This window comes from Poeciliopsis prolifica, unplaced genomic scaffold, assembly GCF_027474105.1.
Source record: "Poeciliopsis prolifica strain line A6 unplaced genomic scaffold, Auburn_PproV2 SCAFFOLD131, whole genome shotgun sequence".
NCBI lineage: Eukaryota > Metazoa > Chordata > Actinopteri > Cyprinodontiformes > Poeciliidae > Poeciliopsis > Poeciliopsis prolifica.
The window spans coordinates 410,269-436,074 of NW_026562506.1; the positions used below are offsets into that span (position 1 = coordinate 410,269).

Genomic DNA, 25,806 nt, shown 5'->3' on the forward strand with positions numbered 1-25,806 from the left:
CTCAGTCCTCATTTTGCACAAGTCTCTCCCTACATATATATAGATATGTTTGTATATCTATATATAGATATCTCTATATATTTATATAGATATAGATATCTATACCTATCTATCTATCTATCTATCTATATATATATATATATATATATATATATATATATATATATATATATATATACAGTACAGACCAAATGTTATATATATATATATATATATATATATATATATATATATATATATACAGTACAGACCAAATGTTATATATATATATATATATATATATATATATATATATATATATATATATATATATATATATATATATATATATATATACAGTACAGACCAAATGTTATATTATATATATATATATATATATATATATATATATATATATATATATATATATACAGTACAGACCAAATGTTATATATATATAATATATATATATATATATATATATATATATATATATATATATATATATATATATATATAATATATATATATATATATATATGTACGTAGTCCCCCGGTGCTGCTTTTATATATATATATAAAATTCCCTTCTCACCCACCTCGGGTGGTTCTTATCCTCTGAGCTCGGGTCCTCTACCAGAGGCCTGGGAGCTTGAGGGTTCTGCGCAGTATCTTGGCTGTGCCAAGGACTGCTGCACATTTCTGGACTGAGATGTCTGATGTTGTTCCTGGGATCTGTTGTAGCCACTGCTCCAGTTTGGGGGTTACTGCCCCGAGGCCCCGCCAGGCCACCAGGCACCACTGTGGTCTTCACCTTCCAATATATATATATATATATATAGAGCCAATGGAGCAGTGGCTACAACAGATCCCAGGAACAACATCAGACATCTCAGTCCAGAAATGTGCAGCAGTCCTTGGCACAGCCAAGATACTGCGCAGAACCCTCAAGCTCCCAGGCCTCTGGTAGAGGACCCGAGCTCAGAGGATAAGAACCACCCGCGGTGGTGGAGAAGGGAATTTTTTTTAATATATATATATATATATATAGATACATATATTTATATATACAGTACAGACCAAATGTTATATATAGATAGGTAGACCATTGCGAACCACACTCCATACCAGTGAGTGGCGCTAATGGTACTAAAAGTTTTTTGCCAACGCCAGTAAATTCAACAACAACGAGAAGAAGAAGAAGAAAAAGGAGGCGAAGAAGAAGAAGACCTCTGTAGTTGACGGTCATGGCTGCTGCAGTGGGACGTTTGTCCCAGTGTTTAACCTCCAGAGTGTACGTGGTGTCAGCCCCATACCTTTGCTGGCGACAGCAGAGAGGTTTGTGTTTCAGTCGCCCCAAAGCTGCAACGCGGCAATACAGTCATGACTCCAGGGACGACCTGAAGGTCCGATATCTGGACGGGGAAGACGCGGGTACGTAGTCCCCCGGTGCTGCTCCTTTGTGGTAATAGTATTGAATGTCTCACATTATTCAATTTTGACAAAATGTGAAGTAGATCCTATAGATCCTTCCTTCGAGAAGGAAAAACTGACTGGTGACTGAATCCTGAAGACTACAAACACATTTCATCAGCCTGCACGGAGCAATCCCTGCTGGTGACAGGACGGTCCTATTTTAAAAGCATTAGTTTATATTTTGTGACTAAACATAAAAGAAAAAATACAGTCATGAGAAAAAATGAGCACACATCATTAAATATTAACGTCTTTGTGTGTTTTGTCTCTGGAAGAGAAAGTGATTTAATTACAAAAATTACTTTTTTAAAACTTAAGAGATCAACTAAACATGTTTTTTAACTTAGGAAAAAGTTCCATCACCTTACTTCCTGCTAGTATTATCCCTTTTGACCTCCTGTGTCAAGTGGAGAAAATAGTATTTGATCTTCCAGTGAAGGCCAGTGAAGCCTGGTGGTCTGCTGGCTCATCACACACTGACCAGGGAAACTGATTGTTGTGCTGCCATGGCTACAGTGTGGTGCTATCTGTAATCTTTGTGTTTGAGCTGGGTTTGTTCACAAATCTGATTGATTTCAAAGCTTGGCCAATTAACCTGGGCCCCCACACACAGACTTTACTAAATCTATATTTAAGCAGTTAGTGGTACAGATCTTAGTAGGCAGAGAGGCTGTAAATCATATTCTAAGTCAAACCAGCCCTGCATGAAGAGAGGCACTCTGCTGCATTGTACACCTCTCTGCTGGATGCAAGACACCAATAGGGGGATGTTATTTATGAGGGACTGAGCTGCAGATCAAGCTTTTCTGTTTTGTGACTGTCGAGCCATGAAACGGAGGAATTTCATGGATCTGGTTTTTCACATTCCCACTTTTTATTGTCAGCCCAACCCGCCATGGGACCCTAAGCAAAATTTGGTTTTGGGGCCCTCTATGTCCACTAACAACGTGGATTGCTGCAATCAAAACTCAGACAATTAGATCATGTGCATACCTACTATAAACTTATTGCATCTCTGTTTCCATTTTATTCTATATGCATGTATAATATAGAATACATTTATCAGCCAGCCAATTTGTTAGCCAGTCAATATATTGGCGACAATTTTCTTAATTTTGGGGGATCAGTTATTGGCTGATACGCACATATGAAGTCAATATCATTCCCTGATCTTATCTTCATCAGGAAAGGTTTAAAAATCTGTCCTCTCCTGCTCCGCAGTAAGAAGTTTGACTGACGGATTGGTCCACAAGGTCATGTCTGCATGTTTGCAGTTAACACTATTCACCCACTGTGGCAAATTCAGTGACATTCTTGCTATGTTCAGCAACATTTCAGACAAAAAAAAGCAAAAACAGGTGTTTTGCCAACATCAAAATCGGCAGGTAAGGCTTTTTAAAGATCGGCGATCGGGCAGGAAACTTCAATTGGTGCAGCCCAACTTGAGATGTAATACATACACACACATATTCATGACATACTTTGATTAAATAAATTTCTCTCAAGCATAAGTCCAGTAGCTAAAAATGTAATTTATACCAGGTGAGTCTTTCTCCCCTGAGAATGTGGACAGATAGTGGACTGATTCTGAGCATCTAAATAATTTGACCAAGTTTCATATATCTCAGAAGCTGATGTAAAAATATTTGATTAAGCCATATAAATGATCATGCTCAGCAGCAAACAACATATCACCAACTGCAACATAGAGTAGCTTATTGATTTATTAATGTAGCAGTTATGTGACCTGATGGGAAAACATTTTGCTAGACAATGTCAAACATTGAGAAGTTTTAATTATTGTCTTCAAACTCAGCGTTTTGAAGCGATGAAACTCAGAAACATCCAGGCCCAACCAGGAGAATCAACTCATTCACAGTTAAAACTCAGTTTCACACAAACACGAAGACACTAGCATAAATGTTTGGCTGTTGAACTGAACCGTTCCAGGTCGCTATCAAGCACAAATCGTTTTGATAAACATAACATTACCAAGACGCATGAAAATAAATTTTTATCTTGGCTCTTTCCTATTTTTCTTTCTTTTCTCTCTCCCTGAAGGATAAACTAACATTGTTTTGCTAACTCATCTTCTACTGCAGCTTTGGACGTTTGGATGCACTCTACACATTCCAGCTCATATTTCCGGTGAAGCATGACCTACCCGGCCAGTAGGGGCCCCCGAAGAGCACTTCATTATTTGCTTTTGTCCATAAAAATAATGATTTCTACATACATTATATGTTATTGTAAAAACAAATCACTTGATAATGAATTGTGTGTTTTTGTTATAATGACGTAGAAATTGTTACAAAATTGTAAAACAAAAAAATTCTCCTCCACTCAGGGGGCCCCTTATTGGCCCTGGGGCCCTGAGCAGCTGCTTAATTTGCTATGCCCTGGGCCGATCCTGCAGGAGCTGCATGAAATAACAATGCCAGAGTTTGCAGCGCCCACTTTCTGGGAGGTAGTGATCGCATCGTTTAAATTGTATATTCAGATATTTTATTGGACAATTACTTAGAAAGATATGGCCTAGTCAAAGTCCAGACCTGAATCCAATCAAGAATCTGTGGAAAGAGCTGAAAACTGCTGTTCACGTCGCTCTCCATCCAACCTCGCTGAGCTCCAACTATTTTGCAAGGAAGAATGGGCAAGAATTTCAGTCTCTTGATGTGCAAAACTGATAGACATACCCCAAGCGACTTACAGCAGTAATCGCAGCAAAAGGTGGCGCTACAAAGTATCAATGCAAGGGGGCCGAATAATATTGCAGCCCCACTTTGCAGTTAAAAAAAAAAGTTTAAAATTTTCAATAAATTTCTTTCCAGCTCATGATTGTGTTCAACTTGTTGAAAATAAAGCACATTTTAGATCATTATGTTTGAAGCCTGAAAAGCAGCAAAAGGTTGAAAAGTTCAAGAAGGCTGAATACTGTTGCAAGGCACTGCATGTCCAGGAGCCCCTTATTCCATAAACGGCCCCTTATTTTTATATGTTATCTGTTAAAGATGTGTTACAAACATGAGCTTGCCTCATGTTCCCCTCCTGAGCATGGAAAAATGTTCAGACTCAGGATTTTTTTCCATCAGGCCTGACATCATCTTGTTGAGTATTTCACATGTTAAAAATAATACTAGGGAAGCATGATAGATGAATAATATTGGTATTGGCCTATGTTGGACTATTTTTAACATCTCTGTATTGGCTCGATTAGTTAAACTGGGCTGATATTAACAACCACTGTTTTTCCATTTTGTTACCATTTGTGTTTCAGGAGGGTTGTGGGTTGGTCATGTGGTATTCAGAGACAGTGATGCACCACAGGATTTTGTAGGGAGATTTGTTGTTTTTTTGTTTTACTGAAGCAGAGAAGCAATGTGTGTGGCATTTATGTTGTTGAAAGGGAAAGGGAATTATCTAATTAGTTATCTTCCGTTACAGCAGGGGTCCCCAAAGTGGGTCCTGGAGGGCCGGCATCCTGCATGTTTTAGTTCTCTCCTTGGTGGTACCAACAACCTCTTCAGCATGTCAATGTTCTTCTGAGGCCTCTAACGAGCCATCATTTGATCCAGTTGTGTTAAATCAGGGAGAGAACTAAAACACGCAGGATGCCGGCCCTCATAGACCAATTTTGGGGACCCCTGCATTACAGCAATATAAATATCGAAGATCAATTTCATCCTTAACTATATCAATATATTGCATCTCTATTTCAGGAATTGTTGTTGTTGGGATAAATCGACCAAAAGCCAAAAACTCTATAAGCAAAAATCTTGTCAACATGGTATGTATTTATTTATTTACCTTTTTTGTTTTTTTTTAAAAAAATCATTTTAGATTTACTTGGCTCTCATTAAATAATTTCTGAATTATTTTTGATCAACTTCTAAATGTGTAATGTTTTTATGTATTTGTTCTTTAAGGCTACTTTTGAAATCTGAAGGCATTTCAGATTGTCAGGGTTTTCACAAAGCGATATTTGGTCTTTTCTTGATAATGTTTGTTTGATGCCTTGTTGAAATTGAGAGTAAAAGATTAAAGGTCATCAAAAAGGCTTGGGAAACAGAAGCAAGTTGGATTTAAAATTAATATAGATTTCTTGATACTCATTTTCCTGAATCGATGTAGCAAATGGTTCATCTACGGATTTGGATATGCATTTGTATCATATGCAAAAAATATAATGATGCGATGTTACATCATTACATGTCATATAAAAGTAGAAAAAAATGAGACTGAAAATAAAATATGGAAATAATTATTTTTCCATCTAAAATGTTCATTTTGCTGTGCATGTCTGTAAATCAGACCCGAATATGTAATGTTATTAAATGTAATTATTGTTACATGTACAATAATTATATAAATTGCATGTAATGATGTTACATCATTACATGCATATGACTGTTGATGTGTTAACATGACATTAACAGCCATGTTGATGTTACTGTTACTGTGTAACATGGACTGTTTGTGGAAAAGTTTGTTCTTGTTTGCTCTGTTTCATGTTGTCACATTAGGTTTTCAGACTTGGATAACAGAACACATCCTCTGTAATATATCAGCTTTTATTTTATTGTCTTTGTAGTTATGTCATTTAACTTTTTCTTCTAGATGTTTGCGGCTGTAGAGGATATTAAGAAGAATAACAAAGTGCGCAGTGTCATTTTGTCCAGCTTGGTTCCTGGTATTTTCTGTGCAGGTATGCAATTGGGGACTTTGCTGTTTTATCTTTTGACGTAAAGTTTTGTCTAAATGTTATGTGCCAAGTACTTATTTGTTCTTAGGAATGCTATGTTCAGAAATCATCTTGCAACAGGAGGCTAAGACACAAACTTGATACTGTGATTTTGTTTCCGTGTATAGGTGCAGATCTGAAAGAGAGAGCAAAGATGCATCAAAGTGAGGTGGGACCGTTTGTTTCAAAAGCAAGAGCCCTCATTACAGAGCTGGGTAAGGTAGTTTATTTGCTGCTCTTCATACTATACTTTAGCACCAGTGTTCTATCATAGATGTAGTAGAACTATATCAGCGGTTCTCAACCTTTTCTGAGGTTCTGAACCCACCAGTTCCATATGCGCATTCACTGAACCCTTCTTTAGTGATCAATAAAATAGGACTTTATTTCCAATTCAAGACATAGGCATATGCTTTTTTTACTGGTGCACAAAATGAGTCATGCATGAACATCACCTTGCTCAAAGAACAAAACTAACACAGTGCATGAACTCACAACAAATTACGCTATTACTTTATTCTGGTCCCCAAAAATTTTGGTTCCATAAAGAATTTCAGCCCCCAAAAATATTTTTTTTCATTACCGGCTGAGATCTACCTCATGAAACGAAGACATAAAAGTTGTAAATTAAACCCTATTGACTCATTTTCTATACGAATATACATTTATGTCACTATCATTTCAGTTATATCAGAAATGATAAAGTGACAGAGACCTAATGCTTTTTCTTCCTCAGTGAGATTCTAAAGTTACTGGTTTCTCAGTCAGAAGCTGGTTGCAAACCTGAGGCCAGCAGGTGTCAGTCAGTTATGAAATTTGGTTTGAATATGATAACTTCAGCCTGATGAGAGGAACCAAAGAGCTCTGTTAAAGTAAAGGCACATCTTCTGAACTTGGGATATAATTCATTTAATTTCACAGAATTATTGTGGTAGAAGACATTTGTTTGTCAAAACTTAAATATATTTGTCCTATTTGATGTTTGTTATGACGTTTACTGCAAATGAACGAGGTCATTGGTCCAAATTTGTTGTTTATTGATCGTTCAGAAACTCCAGCGGCTGTGAAGAACCACAGCAAAGGTAAATAGAGGTGAAACAACACAAACAGGTGATCAACTCAAAACTAAATCAGCTTTACCTTTCAACTAAATTTTTTACACTGTGGAGAAAAAGTTGCATCTATTTATCTGCTTCATGTGTGATGGCATGATGTGGATTCTCCATTCAACTTGTTGAACACTTTTTAGACGTAAGGGAATACAGTGCAATTGAATATGAAATTAATATCATTTAAAACTTACAGGTAAGAATGGTTTATGACAAGAATTTTTGACAATCTGTCAAAATGTCAGACATCTTGAAAGTTGGGTAACACTCCTTTGATGGAGAGATCTGGAAAATGACTCATTGCTTTATCCACTGCCAATGCATCAATCAACGGCTGACTTCAAACCAACCCTGTCTGGCCGGCCCAATTGGAATCATAGCTCTGAGTATTTCAGGGAGTGGGTGGGACTGGGCTGGAAGGGCTAATGCACTGAGCCCTGCAATCAAAAGGAAAGTTCTGGGGCATCATGCATAAAGCCTATGTGTGCACAAATAATGTGCGTGCAATATTTTATGCACAAGTTGGCATGTGTAAAAATTAACTTTGTGTCAAAGTTTGCATAAATATACGTACACTTTTTTGCTGCTGTGAAAATGTGCGGCAGCCACGCAAACGTGTTCGACTATATCAAACTACAAGCATCAAAACTCACCTAAATCCACTGACGTTTGACTACATTCAGTTATTTAGGCCAAGAAACATTAAACAGGATAGTTTTCATGGTTTTAGTATTTTATTGTTTAAAATGTAAATGATGAAACTGAACCGCATTTATCCTCAGACAATATACTGACACACAGACAAAAATAAAAATAGAAATAAAAAGATGTGAAAACCTCACTCCAATGTAAATGGTACTTTTCCTCAGTTTTTGTTTCAAAGATATAACGCATTGGTCTGCCCAAAAGTGCATGAAATGCATCTGTGGGATAATTTCATTCTCACTAAAAAATGAAAATAGTGTTGGATCAGCAGATTAACTCCAAACAAGGTGTATATAATCACACGTACGTAAGGAGCTGCGCAAAGGTGAGCTGTGTGATTGTGGAGCGCTTTGGCTCTGATGGAGAACATCACCAATGGAAGGATTCAGAGAGAACAATAGATCAGAAATCATATTGATCTGCTGAGAAATGTGATAATGGTTTATTAGTGTTTAGATTAACCCAGACTGATCACCCTGGAGCACTCAGCAAAACTTAAAGAAAGAGCATGTCAACTAAAATCGTTATTCTTATCTTACAAGCATAAGAATTGCTTGTAAGACTTTTACATTGAAAGTCTGGTCCAGCTGCAGTCATCCTTCAGTGGAGCCGCCAGCTTTGTGAATGCGCCTTCAGGACAGAAAGCATCTCTGTTCTGTAAATGTACAAATTATGCACATGATTTCTTTATTTCGAATAAACATCAGCAGTCCAATCAAAGGGTTCTCTGACACGCTGTCTGTCTTTAAATACCTGCTGAACGCTCTGCTGTTCAAACAGGCATTTTCAGGATTTATTTATTTAGTAATGAAAAAATGTTTTCTTTGAAATGTATTATTTTTGTTTTTGTGAGATGACCTTGTGCCCCAAAATCAGATTTTGCAGAAAATATAGAATTATTAATATCTTAACTACTCATGCTGCTGTAAACAAGGACGTTTATAGCACCTGAACAAAGCTACTGCTTCAGGTGGTGGCAGACTTCTGGGTATTTATACTAATTCACATATCCAGTTATGGGTGATGACAGGCGGACCAGCAGCTGCCCTCTATTTCCTGCAAATTGGGATGTATAAAAGAAAGGGGCGTGTGCACGGCTTTTTTTTTTTTTTTGTGCGTCACAATTTTCAAAATTTTTCATTAAGCCAAGTTTTAGTGTAAAAACTGCACACTGTTTTATGCATGAGGCCCTGGACGGACAGTTAGGACCAGGGGTCACCAACCTTTATGAGAAGTGTTATTTCACAGGACCAGAGGAACATGAAGGGCTACTTGTTTAATACGGACAGAAACTTTTTTGGCTCAGTCTTTATAACAACACTATGATGTTCCAAAAACTCCCTTGGTGGCAGTTTTGGGAGTAATACCTGATGGAATAGACAGGAAGGGTGATAGATATCTTCTAAGTATCTTGCTCACTGCAGCCTTGAAATGTATAACTATCAGGTGGCTGAAACCAGGGCCTCCTACATATAACACATGGATACAAAAAATTTGGGGCATTTATCTGATGGAAGGAATCACATATTCTTTAAGGCTTCAATGAGACATTTACATGATTGCCCTTTTGCACTTGTATGCACCTGTGGGTCACTTTAAAATACTATGGTGTTTAAGAGTGTGTGGACCATCTTACCTCTGAGGGGATTTAATTGTGTCTTGTATTTATTCTATTTTGTTGTTATTTGTCTGCGGTTTGTACTCTGTTATGTATTCCTTATTGCCTATGTTAGATCATTTGATGTCTCATCTTGTTTTCTCAAGTTATAATGCAGAAGATATATGTCAGTAAGAGACAGAAGAATGCAACTGTGGGCATGAGTTGTTAAAAATAAAGTTAAAAAAAACAACAACACTATGTATATGTATAAATATGATTACATGCTGTCTGATCGTATTAATGTTAGGGACTACTGACAATAGTTATTTTATATTATAGTTACTTTACTATTAACAAAATTGTGAAGAGAAGAAAAAGATCTTTTGTGCCACAGCATCTTTTATCACATCAGTGTGAGTCTGTGGGGGTCAAAGGGCACGGCAAAGCCTTAATCTTATTGGTCAGTTTGCTTTTCTTGTGAGCTAAAAATTAATGAGTGGAGTTTGAATCTCCATTGTTCTAAGATCCTGCCTGAGCTTTTTACAGTGTGTGCGGTTCTGGCGGGTGGCCAGTTTATTTTTCTTGTGGTTTCACAAACTTAAAAGCTCACAGGCCACTCATTGGATGACACCAGCAGATGTCCTGCAGATCAGAAGGTCCGCATTAAACTATCACTGCATCTACCCTGCAGGAGCACACATCATGTGCGCGTCGCACAAAACCAGGTGTCAGACGTTCAACGTTGTTGCTTTTTTTGAAGCAACAACGTTTGCTTAATTTTGACTCTTTTGGAGAACGTTTTGACTAGATTAAATTGTTTAACCCAGTCTTGGCCCGGCACTCAGAAAGAGCAGCAGATGTCCGCTGACTGGACCCGCCAGCTCTCCAGTTCGGGAAACATCAAAGAAGCTCATAAACCGGCGACCTGCCAGAACCGCACACAGTAAAGCTCAACCGGCATCCAAAAGAAGAACTACGGAAAGAAGAACAACATCTGCTCATTCATCTTTTGCTTACAGAAAAAGCTCCAAGCCGCCAAATAAACAAAAGCAAACGGACCAATAAGATTTAAGCTTTGGCGTGCCCTTTGAACCCCACAGACTCACATGTGCGCTATGTTCAAGATGTTTTGACACATAAGATTTTTTTTTTATTCTCCGCAATTTTGTAGAGAATAATAAAAATGTCAGAAATTATTCTTTTCTTTTTTTACTTCATGGAAAATCTTAAGGTAGGCAGAGCGGGTTCAGCCGTACAGCTGCAGGTGCTGCTGCCCTCCCATAATATCCTGCAGGCGTCTGCGCATAGTTCTGAAATTTAACCATAGAAAAGAGTTTTATGTGTAAAGCAATTTCATTCAAACATTTTTTAGAATTTAGTTTCTTTAAAAACTTTAAATATTAACAAAAACAATAAATTCAATCATTTCTTTGGCAGTGCTCCCCAATTTCAATGGCTATTTTTAGAACTTGCTCCGCGGGTGACTGACAATGCCCCCTCGGGCGACCAGGGTGTTGGTGAAACTGAATTCATGTATGCGTTTTTCTTTTCTGTGAAGTTGGTGTAGGGGAGATAGGATGTAATAAGTTTGCACTTCACCTTGTAGGTTTGAAAGCGTTTGGAACCAATTGGATAGAATTGAACCAGACATTAATCAGCTGAAGTGCAACTGGACAGTGGCAAATAGGCTTCTAAAGCATCATCCATCCCTTGTTAGTTTCTGTGGTGTCATTTCCCATAAATGGACAATGTATCATTAAGAATATTGGTGTTGTGCTGAGTTATTTGTGCATCAGTTTTTTTTCTAGTTTATTTATGTATTTTCTTTATTTTTCAGATAATCTTTCAGTACCTACTATTGCTGCAATTGATGGGGCTGCCTTAGGAGGAGGTTTGGAAATGACCCTTGCTTGTGACATAAGAATTGCTTGTAAGACTTTTACATTGAAGCTACAAAGACACATAATCAAAAAAAGGGTGTATATGTATGTATACATGTTTCAAAATACATAATGGTTTCTTCTTTATTTCTGTAGCCAGCAGTGCAAAAATGGGATTAGTTGAGACACAGCTTGCAATTATTCCTGGAGCAGGTGAGCTTGAATTTCTATTTTATTAGTTTTTCTGTTTTTCCAAAAGTAAAGAGGACTTGAAATCTTAAAAAAAAAAAAAGTTCCCCAGAATTAAACAGCCTGTTTGCTTGGTGTTGATGAAATGTCAAAGATGTGAAATGTGAGATGTGACGAGGGTGGACATGTGTATGTGTTGATATAAAATTTTTTATTGAAAATAAGTTTAAAAAAAGAAAGCTAGCTGCCATTTTGATCGCGTAGTATTCAAAGCTCCATTTTTCATATGTACTATTTGTAGGTGGAACACAACGTCTCCCAAGGATTATTGGTGTATCTCAAGCCAAGGAACTCATATTTACTGCTAAAATAGTGGATGGAAAAGAGGCGAGTCATCTGGGACTAGTCAATCATTCAGTAGAGCAGAATGACAATGGAGATGCTGCCTATCTCTACGCTCTTGAACTTGCTCGTCAGATCAACCCTCAGGTACTCAAGCAATGAGTTAAACATGTATATTTAATTGGAAAAGAATCAGTTGCATAACTAAGTGAAAGGGTTGTCATTTTAAATCTTATTTCTGAGTTTTGACTTTACAGGGTCCAATTGCAGTTAGGATGGCAAAATTAGCAATCAACCAAGGAATAGAGGTGAGTTGTAGTAGTTGCTTAACTACTAGCTTTGTCAAAGTCCAGTATAAATATTTATGCTTAATGGCCAAAGTTTGTATTGGGAAAAATAGTTAGAGGTCAGATTAGCTGTAAGCCAATTGAGTTAAGTTTAGATCAGGGGTGCTCAAACCTTTTGAGACCAAGATTCACTTTTTCTCTTACCAGCCGGCTGAGATCTACCTCATGAAACGAAGACATAAAAGTTGTAAATTAAACCCTATTGACTCATTTTCTATACGAATATACATTTATGTCACTATCATTTCAGTTATATCAGAAATGATAAAGTGACAGAAGACCTAATGCTTTTTCTTCCTCAGTGAGATTCTAAAGTTACTGGTTTCTCAGTCAGAAGCTGGTTGCAAACCTGAGGCCAGCAGGTGTCAGTCAGTTATGAAATTTGGTTTGAATATGATAAACTTCAGCCTGATGAGAGGAACCAAAGAGCTCTGTTAAAGTAAAGGCACATCTTCTGAACTTGGGATATAATTCATTTAATTTCACAGAATTATTGTGGTAGAAGACATTTGTTTGTCAAAACTTAAATATATTTGTCCTATTTGATGTTTGTTATGACGTTTACTGCAAATGAACGAGGTCATTGGTCCAAATTTGTTGTTTATTGACGACAGCAAAGGTAAATAGAGGTGAAACAACACAAACAGGTGATCAGCTCAAAACCACTCGCACATTTTTACTCTCCGTCTCTGTTTATTGTTTTAAACATACTGTTGCCGTAGCAACCGCCTGCGCCCTACAAGCCCAGCAGAGATTACGTTAAAAACATAACATTCAGTCCGTTATGATATGAGGTTTCCAGGTTTGATATTTATTTCTCGATTATTAATAAGCCTCTCATGAACACAGCGGTGGTTGATCAGCTCATTTAAACTCCTGCTCTGCTCCTCAGTCTGTCTTTGAGTCACCTTTTTTTGTCTGTCTATTTTTGTCAGTGGAACTGAAACGCAACTTAACAATAATTACTGAGAATATTCATTTTAACACATTTTGTTGATTTGTTTTAATAAATTATTTTTTGATGAAGCTACAAACGTTTTGGATCTTGGTGAATATTTTTGATAAGCCTGTCAGAAGAGGAAGTGCTGGTATCGGCTTCCTGGAGGCCTTCTGTTTGTCACCTGCTGCTGAGATCGCAATCGACGTATTGATCACCCCTGGTTTAGACTAATTTCCGTCTCTGATCAAACACAATCAGGGATGGAGGGCTCTGGACCGACTGTTTTTTTTCACAGACTTGGATTGTATCTTTGTCTCATTTGACAAAATGGGTCGAGGTCGGCTCAAGACCTCGACCCAATATTAATATCTCAAGTTTTGTCAAAATTACAAAAACGTTTATCTTCACTTGCAGACGCACAACAAAATGAATGTGAATTAAAAGAAACATAAGTGATCGCAGCGCAGCTGCGTCCCACTGTCTCAGAAACAATACAGTGTTATTTTTTATAATGATTGCAAAATCGTGTGGCATGGCAATGTTTACAGACGTGTCCTTAAAGTTAAAAGAGCACATTTGTGTGTTCACATGTGGTGTGTGGTTCATCTGAGCAAACACCTGCAATCTGACAGCAGAAAATTCTGAAGCCTGCTTTTTAAAGACATGAATAATTTTAGAATAGGAGACGCTTCTAAAATTAGGAGGTGGCGTGCCTATGACATAGATCTTGCGATCTTGCACCAAATAGAACTGATAACAGATTCAAGTTATGGTCCTCAACAGGATTAACTACCTATTACTCATTTTCCCACAAAGAGATATTTCAGTGTTTTGAAACTTACAGAAGGATCACTGACTGGGAAAAGAGGATTCTTTTAGGTACCTGCAGGTGAGACATTATTTTAATAGAAATTTTAAAGAGAGAAATCCATCACCAGGAAATGGCTAAACCAGACCCACTCACTGTTGATGAATGGATCGATTTATTGGATTTATATTATGGAAAGGATTTCTTTCTCCAAATTGAAAAATGGAATAAGATCTGGACCAAATGGACTGAGTATGTAAAACCAATTAGATCAGACTTCACTTGATTGTTCTTGTGAATTATGTGTACTGCCCTTTTATATACTTGTGATTTTCTATTGCTTGAAGTGGTGTAATCCCCCCTTTATTTTTATTTTATTTCCTTTATTGTTTTTTTGTTTTTGTTCATTTACAACAAAAATCTGTTAAAGAAAATACTAGAAAGGCAATATGGATAAAACATGTATGACCTTGAAAGGGTGAAGCTATAAGTATTGTATGTGATGGAAATCTGTCTTTCTAAATAAAAAAATAATTACAAAAAAAGGAAAGATTTTAAGGAGGGGGAAAGCAAAAATGCAGCAACTTCTAAATTTACACATAGGCTTAAATCCAAAGGGTGGAAAAATTGTCCAGTAAGTAAATTCTTGAAGCAAAAGACATCTTACATATTTTATTTACTTTCACTGCTCAATGGGAAGAAACACATTAACAATAAAAATCAGACTGCAGTTTGTTATTTTATTTCTTTGGCTGAATTATGATAAACTTCCACATTATGCTTTGGAAATCAAAACTGGCAAAACTCCTATGCTTCCATAGACTAGCTCCTTTTTCTGTCAAAGGTAGCCAGTATTTCAATTATATTTAGCTCTCTAACTCTTACTTTAATGAGAAAAGTTTGAAACTGGAGCAACAGAGCGTTGCCACTAGCCAACAGCTCTGTGTGGGAGCTGAGAGCAGAGGGGCTATTGCAGCTGGCAGTAAAACAATAAAAAATGCCTTCATTTCTTATCATCTTCAATGTAGAGCCTTTAAAACCACAAACTAAAATCTGAATATTTTTCTGGAAAACTCTGGTGCTGAGCCGTAAAGATAAAGGTCATTTTATTTACATAGGACATTTTCAGCATCAAGAGTTTTTTTTTTTCAGCATCAAAAGTGCTTAACAGGAATTAAAAGGAAATACAAGCAAAATAACAAACCAAAGGAAAGAGCAAAAGAAGAATGAGAATCTAATGTTGATCTAAACATTAGACCAGATGGACACAGGGTTGCTAAGTGTCCTCTGGTCTAATTCCTTTAATAGGATTAGGAAGAATAGGCTTTTAAGTTTATGATTCTTCCTAAATATTCAATATCTACATATTTATAGGTTCTCAGCCGTCCAGGAAATGGGAAAAGAAAATCCTCAAATAACAATAATAATAATCATATTAAAAAATTTCAAACAACTTAAGTTATAATTTAAATACCACATGACATGTATTGAGAACCACTGCAATAAATTAATATTTGAGGAATTTTATTAAGTGGAGTTACTTATTAAAACTTTTCACTTTAGATCTGTGACTCTGAACCAAATTAATATCTAAGCGACATTTGAATCTTAGTTTGACTTCTACAGTTCTCACCAGTTTGTTTACTGAGAAAAACACTTGTGATTTATTGCTACTTACTTGTCATTTTGGTCCTGCAGCTTGAACACAATGAGAAGAATTTTAAACCACATTTTAGGTTACATTCAAACCTAAAATGTTTGAATGTATTGGGGGGTTAACTTTGCCAACCACCAATAATGAGATGGGATTTATGCCCTTGAATTTACAATATGCAACATGAGCAGGGCAACATTTTAATAGACATCCACAATGAACACAAGAATAAGCAAGTACCAATGCCAAAATGCACAACTCCCAGAGATTTGTATAATCCCACACATTCTGTTTGCTCTGATGATTTTGGAAATTCCCTCTAAAACAATTTATGTGCCTGCATTAATAGCAGGTATATTAAAATACCTAATAATTTCGAGCATATGTGTTTTTAGGAACAGCAATTCATCTAACACTATGACGAATTGCTTTTATTCAGATGATGATGTAAAAATAATATTTTTCTTTTAATATGACAAGTCTTTATTAGTCAAATTTCTGTTTTTTTAAATTTGTCATATAACTGTTGCACAATGTAAATTATGTAAGGTGATTTTTATGCAGTTTAGAGAATGTGCATCAATTTGTGGCTGCAGTTAATAACTTAAGTATTAGATTATTATGACCATTAAGTGTAATGCCAAGAAATAGTTTAGTTTTTTTGTTTTGTTTTTTCCATTTAACTGTTTATTGGTATTTTTCACATTTGTTTACATAAACAGTGAACATGAACACATCACATCCAACACAACCAAAAATGAAACTAAAACTGTTGCTAGGGAGCTAATCCTCTATATGACCTTTGTTTCCTCTCATTTACATAGTTCTTTCTCTACTTTTGTTGCTCTCTTTTGTCCTGAATGCAGTCCATGTTTCTTCCATTTGTGATTGCTGAAGTCTCAACCGGTGTGTCAGTTTTTCCATGATGTAGATTTCTTCTACTATTCCAGACCATTGTTCCTGACAATGAGGGTCTGCTCTTCCCCATTTCCTGGTGATAGCTTTCTAGCCAGCTATTAACTTTATCTTGATCAGATATCTGTCTTTTACCCTTACTTTGGTATTATTAAAATTGCAGATAGTACCATGCTACTCAGAGGGATATCATATCCCAGAATATTCTTCACAGTTTCATGTACATTTTTCCAAAATTGAACAATTTTAGGACAGTTCCAAAATATATGTGAATGATCATCGATCCACATTTCCACCAACACCCTGCGTTTGTGTCTCTATATTTATTCTTGATTTTAGGCGTGATAAAAAAACGTATTGGGTTCTTCCATGTGAACTCCCTCCATATCTGTGAATTGGTGGATGTCTGATGCGTTTTCCACATATCTAACCAATCTTCATCTGTAATTGTCATACTAAGCTCTGATTCCCACTTCTCATTTATATACTTTGTTGAATGTTTGTTCATCATTTTTGATATAGTTTAGAGATTATTTTAATTTTGGTGCCACTAAATGAATTTAGCACAACTCCAATCACACCATTCACTTCCACAGAAGGGTCCCACTTGATTTCTGCCCTATAGTAATCTCTCAATTGCAGGTATCTGTAAAACTCATGTTTATCTAAATGATACTTGTCCTTCATTTTTTGAAAGCTCTCCAGCTCCCTGTTTTCCTGGAGGGTATACCATCCTGTGACCCCCTTGCCTATCCATTGTTTGAACCTCTTGTCATATATTGTTGGTTTGAAATCACTATCGTATGCTACCCACAGAAGCACTTTCATTTCTTTCTTTATCTTTTGTTTTTTCAATTTTTTGAACCATACGTCCAGTGTAAACATTGTAATTGGATCCATGTATTTCTTGATCTTCTCATATCTATTTTCATCTCCAATAACACTCTGAATTGGGTATCCTCCAAACTCTTTCTCCATGTCTCTATGTAATCCGGCGAGCACCAGCGTACAACATGTCTGAGCTGTGCTGCCCAGAAGTACTCTGTCAATCTTGGTAGACCCATACCCCCCCTGTCTTTCGGTAGCTGGAGAGTTTCATATTTAACTCTAGGTTTTTTGACCCCCCAGATGTATCTTGATATTATCTTGTCCCAGATATCAAACTGAGTTTGACAATCCTCTATCAGTAATGCCTGGAACAAATATAAAAGTTTTGCTTGCACATTAATTTTAATTGTTTCAATTCTTGAGTTCTAATCCAAGGGCAAATTATTCCATCTATCTATATCTTTTTGTATTTCTTGGGTTATTTTATTGTAATTTGCTTTGAACAGTGTAGATATCTCTTTAGTAATGTTGATTCCTAAATATTTAATTTCCTTCATATTCCATTTAATGGGAAATGCTTCCTGAATTTCTTCTGATGGATTGTAATTGAGTGTTAGAATCTGTGTTTTGCTTACATTAATTTTATATCCCGAAAGGTACTCATACTTTCCAAAGAGATTCATCAAAACTGGTAGTGATTCGTTTGGCTGTCCAAGGAAGGTTATTACATCGTCTGCAAAAAGCCCTATTTTGTGTTCCTCTCCGTTTACTATAACTCCCTTGATTTTTTCATCTTGTCGTACTGCCTGTGCCAAAGGCTCTACAAAAAGTATGAACAGAGTAGGTGATAGACAGCACCCTTGCCATCGTTGATCTTTGTATGTTAAATTTATCAGTTAGGCTTCCGTTTATTTTGATTCTTGCTATATGTTGATGGTACAATGCTTTTATACTCTATCGATTTCTTGCTGAATCCAAATCGTTCTAACGCTTTATATAGAAACGTCCAATTTACCAGATCAAATGCTTTTTCTGCGTCGACACTTAATAATATGGTGCTTTGTTTATCTGCTACGCTTGATCCACTATATGCAGCACTCTTCTAATATTATCGTGAGTTTGACATCCTCTCATAAATCCAGTTGGATCATCTTCTATCAATTCTGCTACGAATTTGTTTAATCTAGTAGAGATAATGGATGTGTAAATCTTATAATCTACATTTAATAATGAGATTGGTCTATAACTACTACACTGTTCTTTATCTTTTCCTTGTTTTGGGATGACCGAAATGATGGTTTCACTGAATGATGGAGGCATTTTGTTGTTATTGAGTGTCCAATTGACAGACGCTGTAACTCTTATCTAAATTATACTTGTCCTTCATCAACTCTTCTTTAAAAATCTTGTACCACTCTGCCGGGTTTCCCTCACTGCCCGGTGTTTTATTATTTTTTAGTGAATTTATTGCCTCTTTCACTTCCTCTTGTGATTGTTGCTGTCAGCATCTCATTTTGTAGTTTGCCAATTGTTGGTAGATCTAATGTGTTTAAAAAGGTTCTCATTTCCTCCTTATGTGCACATTCAGGTTGTGTATACAGTTTATCATAATATTCTCAGAAAATGTCTTCTATTTCCTCTGGATTATTAGTTAGTTCACCTGTGTAGAGATTTCTGATTTTATTTATTGCATTAAGTGTTTGCTGTTTGCAAATACGTCTAGCTAACAGTTTAGCTTCTCTTGAAGCTAAACTTCGTAATAGTTCTGTTTCAGGAATATGTTCCTTTTTTCAATTTCCCCTAAAAATATGTCATTTATTTCGGCTTTAACTGTCTTGATTTCTTGGTATGCCTTTGGATCTTTTCTTTTCTGATATTCCTGCTCTAGTTCTCTGAGTCTCTCATTGTTTGCCCTGTATTCCTGTAATTTGGTTCTTTTATCATGGACAGTTTTAGCTATTAACTTTCCTCTAATGAGTGCTTTCATGGCATCCCACAGTATTGTTGGATCTACTGTTCCATTATTATTTTCTTCAATATATTGTTTTATCTCTGCTTTTATCTTTTCTCTCTGTTGTTCACTATTCAATATTCCCACGTTTAGTCTCCATACAGCTTTCACGCCTCCTCATAGTCACGCAACACGCTGGTTTCATATTTTATTTTTCTTTTAGTATTATTTTTCCGGTTACACGATGCATCAAACCATATCAAAAGCTTTGTCTACTTAGTCAGCCAGAGTTAATGCACGCTGAGATCTGAGAAAGTCATCCCTATCTTGAGCAACCACAACAGTTTCTGTAATTATTATTAAAAACTCAACAGAGCTACTATAGCCACATTATCACCACTGAATTAAATCTCTGGGCGCAGTGCAGCCACTCTGCAGGGCCGGTCCAAGGCTGTATGAGGCCTTGAGCAGAATTTGACGTAGGGACCCTCTTGTTGCTAAAAACATCAGCAGCTCTAACATCTTCTGTGTTTTAGTGAAATCTAGGACAGGGGATCTAGTTTAATTGGCCAACCTAAAAAGCTGTTTGTTATAATTGCAGTTTATTCATTTGTATTTGTGTACAAACAGAGCTCAAACTCAAAGATTACACTGATAGCATCAAATTGTAGCTATGGTAACAAAACTGTTTAATTATGAATATTTTTCTTTGAACTTTAACAAAGTAAATTTGCCAGCTCCCTTAAATTTTACATATGAATGTTAAACAATTTAAAGTATTTAATTTATATCTGCTGAAACCATTGAATCAAATTTAACACAATTGATCTTCTCAATAAACAAATGTTACATTTAAGTATGTGTGGTCTGTGTTGAAATATTAGCATTTATAGGCCCCTGAAGCTCTGAGGGCCTTCAGGGGCTGCTGACATAATTTGGTTTAACAGAAGTCCAAATAATTGATATTCATTTTAATTGCATTTTTTGATGTGTTGTTTTTAAGTCTAGTTGTGGGTTTAAATATTGTTTTACTGATGCTGTCAGTGAAACATATAATTACCCAGTAATATTTTTACTTTTCCTGTCAACTCAACATCTTTTATTGCAAAAACATGGTGGACCACTGGTAGACTGAATTGGTGCCTTAGCATGTTTTTTGGGGGAAACCCTGTTGTCGGCCATATTCAATTTAGCAAAATTAATTTCTTGCATTTACAGCTGATGTCCAGTAGTTGATACTGTATTTTATGATGCATTAGTGTCCACTTCAGTGGTCTGTGTGCATTTATAACATAAAAAGCACAAGAAAATGGCTTTTAGATAGTTATCCACTATAGTGACCACTATGCATGAAAGGATTAAGTTCTACTTTTAGTTAGTATTAAGACAACAGGTAGTATTTAGCACATTTTAAGGACTACTGAATGTAGTATAATGAAAAAAGAGGAACAGAAAACCTGAGCAGCATAAATGACTCTATCAGTAAATACCTTATTAAAACTAATGTTTATACCACAGGCTCAGTGGTCTGTTTGCACCAAGCAGTTTAAAAGTTTAAACCTGACAAGACACAATGGAGCACAATAAAATTAACAATCAAAAACAAATTTTAAATTATTGTAAATTACTTTAATAATTTGTCTGTCCAAATGCAAATTCTTATTTTAGGCATTCTTAATAATAAGTGATATATCCGTAAGTCTGTGACATAATTACAGAGATTGGCCAGGTACTTGACGGGTCAATAAACTAAAGTTGTTGTTTGACTGACAGTGGGAAACTCTTGGGATGGGACGACTCCTAATGGACAATCAACCCGCTATTTAATCTGTGGCCTGTTTTACTGAATGTACATAAATCCATTGCTAGACTTTTGTGTACTTGGAAAAGGCATTTGACCTTCTGGGAGTATGGGGTAGGTTACCGGGCCCTTTGATATGGGCTGTTAGGTCTCTGTTTGACTGGTGTCTGAGTCTGGTCCTCATTTCCGACAGTAAGTCGGTCTTGTTTCCGATGAGAGTAGGACTCAAGCAAGACTGCCCTTTGTCACTGATTCATTAGTTTCATAGACAGAATTTCTAGGTGCAGCCAAGGTGCTGAGGGGATCTGTTTTGGTGGCTTTGGGATCACATCTCTGCTTTTTGCTGATGATGTGGTCCTATTGTCTTCATCAGGTCCTGATCTACTGCTTTCTCTGGAGTGGTTCGCAGCCAGTGTGAAATGGCTGGGATGAGAATCAGTGCCTTCAAATCTGAGGCCATGGTCTTGAGCCAGAAAAGGGTAGAGTATCTTCTCCAGGTCAGGGGAGGTAGTCGGTGGAGGAGTTTAAGTATCTCAGGATCTTGTTCATGAATGAGGGAAAAATGGAGCGGGAGCTCAACAGAGGATTGGTGCAGTATCTGCAGTGAAGCGGGCGCTGTACCGGTCTGTTGAGGTGAAGACAGAGCTCAGTCAAGAAGCAAAGGTCTTGATTTAACCGTCGACCTATGTTCATACCGTCATCTATGGTGAGGAGCTTTGGGTCATGACCATGGGAAGGCCTTGGGATTCCCCCAGAGGAGCTGGCCCAAGTGGCTGGGGAGAAGGAAGTCTGGGTCTCCCTTCTTAGGGTGCTACTCCCACAACCCAACCCCAAGCAGAAAATGGTTGGATGATGAATGGCTGATTAAGAAACATACATACTAAACTTAATTTTACATTTATATGTTGTTCAAACTTCATACTACAGAGGAAACTCACCACATGTTGTTTGATCATTTTTTATTGAGAATTGTAATAGTTAAATTTGACTAAATGTATTGAATTTGCCCAGAAGAGGTGTGAAATTTAAACAATAAATTGGTATCAGTTGAAATAGAATATCCTTTCATCATTTTATAATCAAGGGATTGTTAGGCCAAGGAGCTCCTTAAGAGGAGTCACATCAGGTCATTGTGTGTCCAAAGAGATTGTTTAGATTCTCTCATATATTTTTGTAGTATTTGTCCTAGCATCGACCTGGGACAACATTTGAAGCAAAACGGTTTCAAGTTTCTTGTGTACTTTACTGACAAATGCCTTATTCCCTTTCAGGTGGATTTAGCTACAGGTTTGGCAATTGAAGAGGCGTGCTATGCTCAGGTGAGTGTTGGATAAATGGGTTTAAACAGCCAATTTAGATTTTTCTTCAATTGAGTTTCTGTAGTTCTCAGAAGACACAACAGTTATGTATCTTCATAACTTTTGTATGAAGATATGATGTTATTGTGAGCTTTCTAGAAAACTAAACCGGACTTTGTCTGGAAAACTTTCTAAACCTGGGGTAGGTTGATTTAGAGCCTTCTACTCAGAGCTTTTTAACTTTGCTTTCTGAAACAAGGCCCTGCAGAGCACAGAAACAGACTGCATTGCCAAAAGTATTTGGTCACCCATCCAAATTATTGCTATTCCAATCACTTCCATGGCGACAGGTATACAAAATTAAGCAGACTGTTTTTACAAACATTTATGAAAGAAGGGGTCACTTTTAGGAGCTCGGTGAATTCCAGTGTGGAACTGTGATAGGATGCCATGTGTGTAATAAATCCAGTTGTGAAATTTCCTCGCTCCTAAATATTCCACAGTCAACTGTATTATAAGAAACTGGAAGTGTTTGGAAGGACAGCAACTCAGCCATGAAGTGATAGGCCACATAAAGTGGCAGACGGGGTCAGTGGATGCTGAAGCACATGGTGTGAAGAGGTCAATCACTGCAGACCTCCAAACTTCATGTGGCCTTCAGATTAGCTCAAGAACAGACAGCTTCATGGAATGGGTTTCCATGGTAACCAACTGCATCCAAGCCATACATCACCGAATGCAATGCAAGGCGTCAGATGCTGTGGTGTAAAACTGATGCCACTGGACTCTAGAGAAGCAGAGGCACGTTTTTTTTATAGTAATATGTGATCTTTCCTATATAAATTGGGGAAGATCGTGACACAGAAGCATGACAAATTGACCTTCTCCGTATGGCGAGGTGATGGACGAGTTTAGCGGTTGCCAGGACAATGGTACTTGTCTGACTGGACTGCATGGATGGCAGAGTCTGGTGTGGATAAACTTGACTGGCCTGCATACAGTACTGACTTCCACCGTAAATAACACCTTTAGGATGAATTAGAGCAGAGACTGAAAGCCAGGTCTTCTTATCCAACATCAGTATGTGACTTGACAAATGTGCCACTGGAAGAATGGTCAAAAATCCCCATAAACACTCCTAAATGCTGAACCTTGTGGGGTTAGGGTTAGGAGATTTAAAGTTTCCCAGAAGATTTAAAGCTGTTATATCTGCAAAGGGAGGAGAGACATCAAATTTAAACCTGTGGGGGAGAAACTCATATTTGAGTAGAGACAGGTGAGCGAATACTTTTGGCAACATAGTGTATCATCTTCAATTATACTTTAGAATTGGCACAAAATTCAAAAGTTTATTCTATTCTTAGCAGAATGGAGTTAACTTCAAATGGATCTGGTGGATTGATACAATCAGTGCGCTCAATCAATACAACTTCACGTGATCATTGTTTGACTAAATAAAACAGCACCAAGCACAACATTGTCTTGTAATATAATATATGTCAGCATATATTAACATCTTAGCATTTTCATTTCGGGTTGCTTAACATGAGTGAAGTCTGCATACATATGACTAGCTATTAGCTTTCACCCTTTTTGGTTTCTTAGGCCTTGTCCATACAAAGGTCAAAACAAATACAGGGATTTTAAGCTATACAACTGACCATATACAAAAAATTTAGACTGTAAAACCAGATATGAGACAAACCTCAAAAGTCCAAATTGCTTCTTGTACTCATGATTTTCTAGGTGATCCCAACAAAAGACCGATTGGAAGGTTTGGCTGCTTTTAAGGAGAAGAGGCGTCCTCAATACAAGGGGGAGTGAGGTTATACGATTCATTTCAAGAAATTCTGTTCCAAAAATGAATGAATTCCCACACCTGTGAACAACCAAGCTATTTTAATGCAAAGCCTTTGACTTGAAAGAGTGTGGTAATTACAGTAAAGACTTTTTTTTATCTTAACACATGCCATTGTACTTTCAAGTAAAGGTGAATGCAGTGAAACAGAAAATTTCACACATTACTCTGCATTGTGTCTGGAGGACTTTGTTGCATGATAGAACACATGGTTAGAACTGATGGAAGTTTTCTTTAAGTGCAAACCAATCTCTGGCTGTGTGCCCACTACCTGCTCATAAATTCATGTTCCTGTCTTTGAAAAATTTCTAAAACTGGGAATGTATGGCTTTGTGTAGCTTTTTTTCAAATGCAATTTCTTCTTTTAAAATTTTACAACCATTGTTGATTAACCAAGTCTAGTTTATTTAAAGTGTCAATACATTTTCTTGGAAACATTTAGTACGTTTTTTTCAAAAAAAATAGAATTTGATATTTGCTTTGTTTCAACAATAGTCCTCAACTGTGTTTTAGACAGTTGAGGACTCTTGGCATGCAGAAATGGTAAATACAAATGGACACATCTCTGATGTGTCCATTTATATTTCAAACTTAGTAGATGGTTTGTTTGATAAGCTGCCATCTGGAGTCCACAGTTTTGTACATTTTAGGTTAGATTTCAATTGGCAAAGACCATATTATTTATGTATTGGAAGATACATAAATGTGTTTTACATTACTGTGCTTATGTTGTTTTTAAAGCTCACAAGGTTTCATAGTTTTCTTTATGTATGACCCATATATGTATGTACATGTTGGGTGTTTCAAGCAAAGCTGTTGCTTCAGTTTGCTGGAAATTATTTGAATATAATTAAATTGTCTTTCCTATTTAGTGCCAAATATATAATGCCATAAAATAACCACATTTTCAAAATTGTGTTTTGTAAACACCTAATATGATGGCTAAGGTTGTGGGTGATTGTCATGAAACAACCCATAGAATTTAGAAGTTCTGTTTTCTTTTCTTTTATTCCTTGGTATTGTTTGTTCTGTTGTTTTAGTTTCAAACTACTTTTGCTAAACTTTTGAATGCATGAGTCACATGCCAAGTGAAGACTGGCCATGTCAAACAGCTGTAATAAAGTCTAAAAGAAATGCCTGATCCTTTTTCATTCTTTTGTTACAAAGAAACAATTTGTCTCTTTATGGTAAGATTAATGTGTAGTTTATATCTAAGATTTTTCACTGAAATATTAAAATCTTCATAGTCTAAGACACTGTTTGATAACCATTACTGGAGCATTTCCTTACCAAGATCCTAACATTGCTCATATCATTTTAACACTAACTGATCGAGGATGTCACAAGATTTTTGGGGCATCATAAAACACTACAAAATGCTGAAA

The 25,806-nt window shown here is 36.6% G+C and overlaps 1 protein-coding gene across 2 annotated transcripts; it reads left to right on the plus strand.

Annotated features, from left to right (window-relative positions):
• The first annotated feature begins 1,188 nt into the window (after positions 1 to 1,188).
• Positions 1,189 to 25,562, plus strand: auh (AU RNA binding protein/enoyl-CoA hydratase). Of its 2 annotated transcripts, XM_055024870.1 has the most exons (10): positions 1,189 to 1,413; positions 5,175 to 5,242; positions 6,073 to 6,160; positions 6,325 to 6,411; positions 11,448 to 11,540; positions 11,647 to 11,703; positions 11,981 to 12,168; positions 12,279 to 12,329; positions 22,537 to 22,584; positions 24,310 to 25,562. In XM_055024870.1, the coding sequence occupies exons 1-10, from the start codon at positions 1,227 to 1,229 to the stop codon at positions 24,385 to 24,387; spliced, it is 945 nt and encodes a 314-aa protein (XP_054880845.1). In that variant the 5' UTR covers positions 1,189 to 1,226; the 3' UTR covers positions 24,388 to 25,562. The 2 variants fall into 2 exon arrangements, with proteins under 2 accessions (XP_054880845.1, XP_054880846.1); XM_055024871.1 differs by lacking the exon at positions 12,279 to 12,329.
• Positions 25,563 to 25,806: the final 244 nt, after the last annotated feature.

Coding starts and splice junctions, on each gene's coding strand:
- auh (XM_055024870.1), top strand. CDS start 1,227: ATGGCTGCTGCAGTGGGACGTTTGTCCCAGTGTTTAACCTCCAGAGTG. Junction 11,541..11,646: donor TTGTGACATAAGAATTGCTT/GTAAGACTTTTA, acceptor TTATTTCTGTAG/CCAGCAGTGCAAAAATGGGA. Junction 12,169..12,278: donor CTCGTCAGATCAACCCTCAG/GTACTCAAGCAA, acceptor TTGACTTTACAG/GGTCCAATTGCAGTTAGGAT.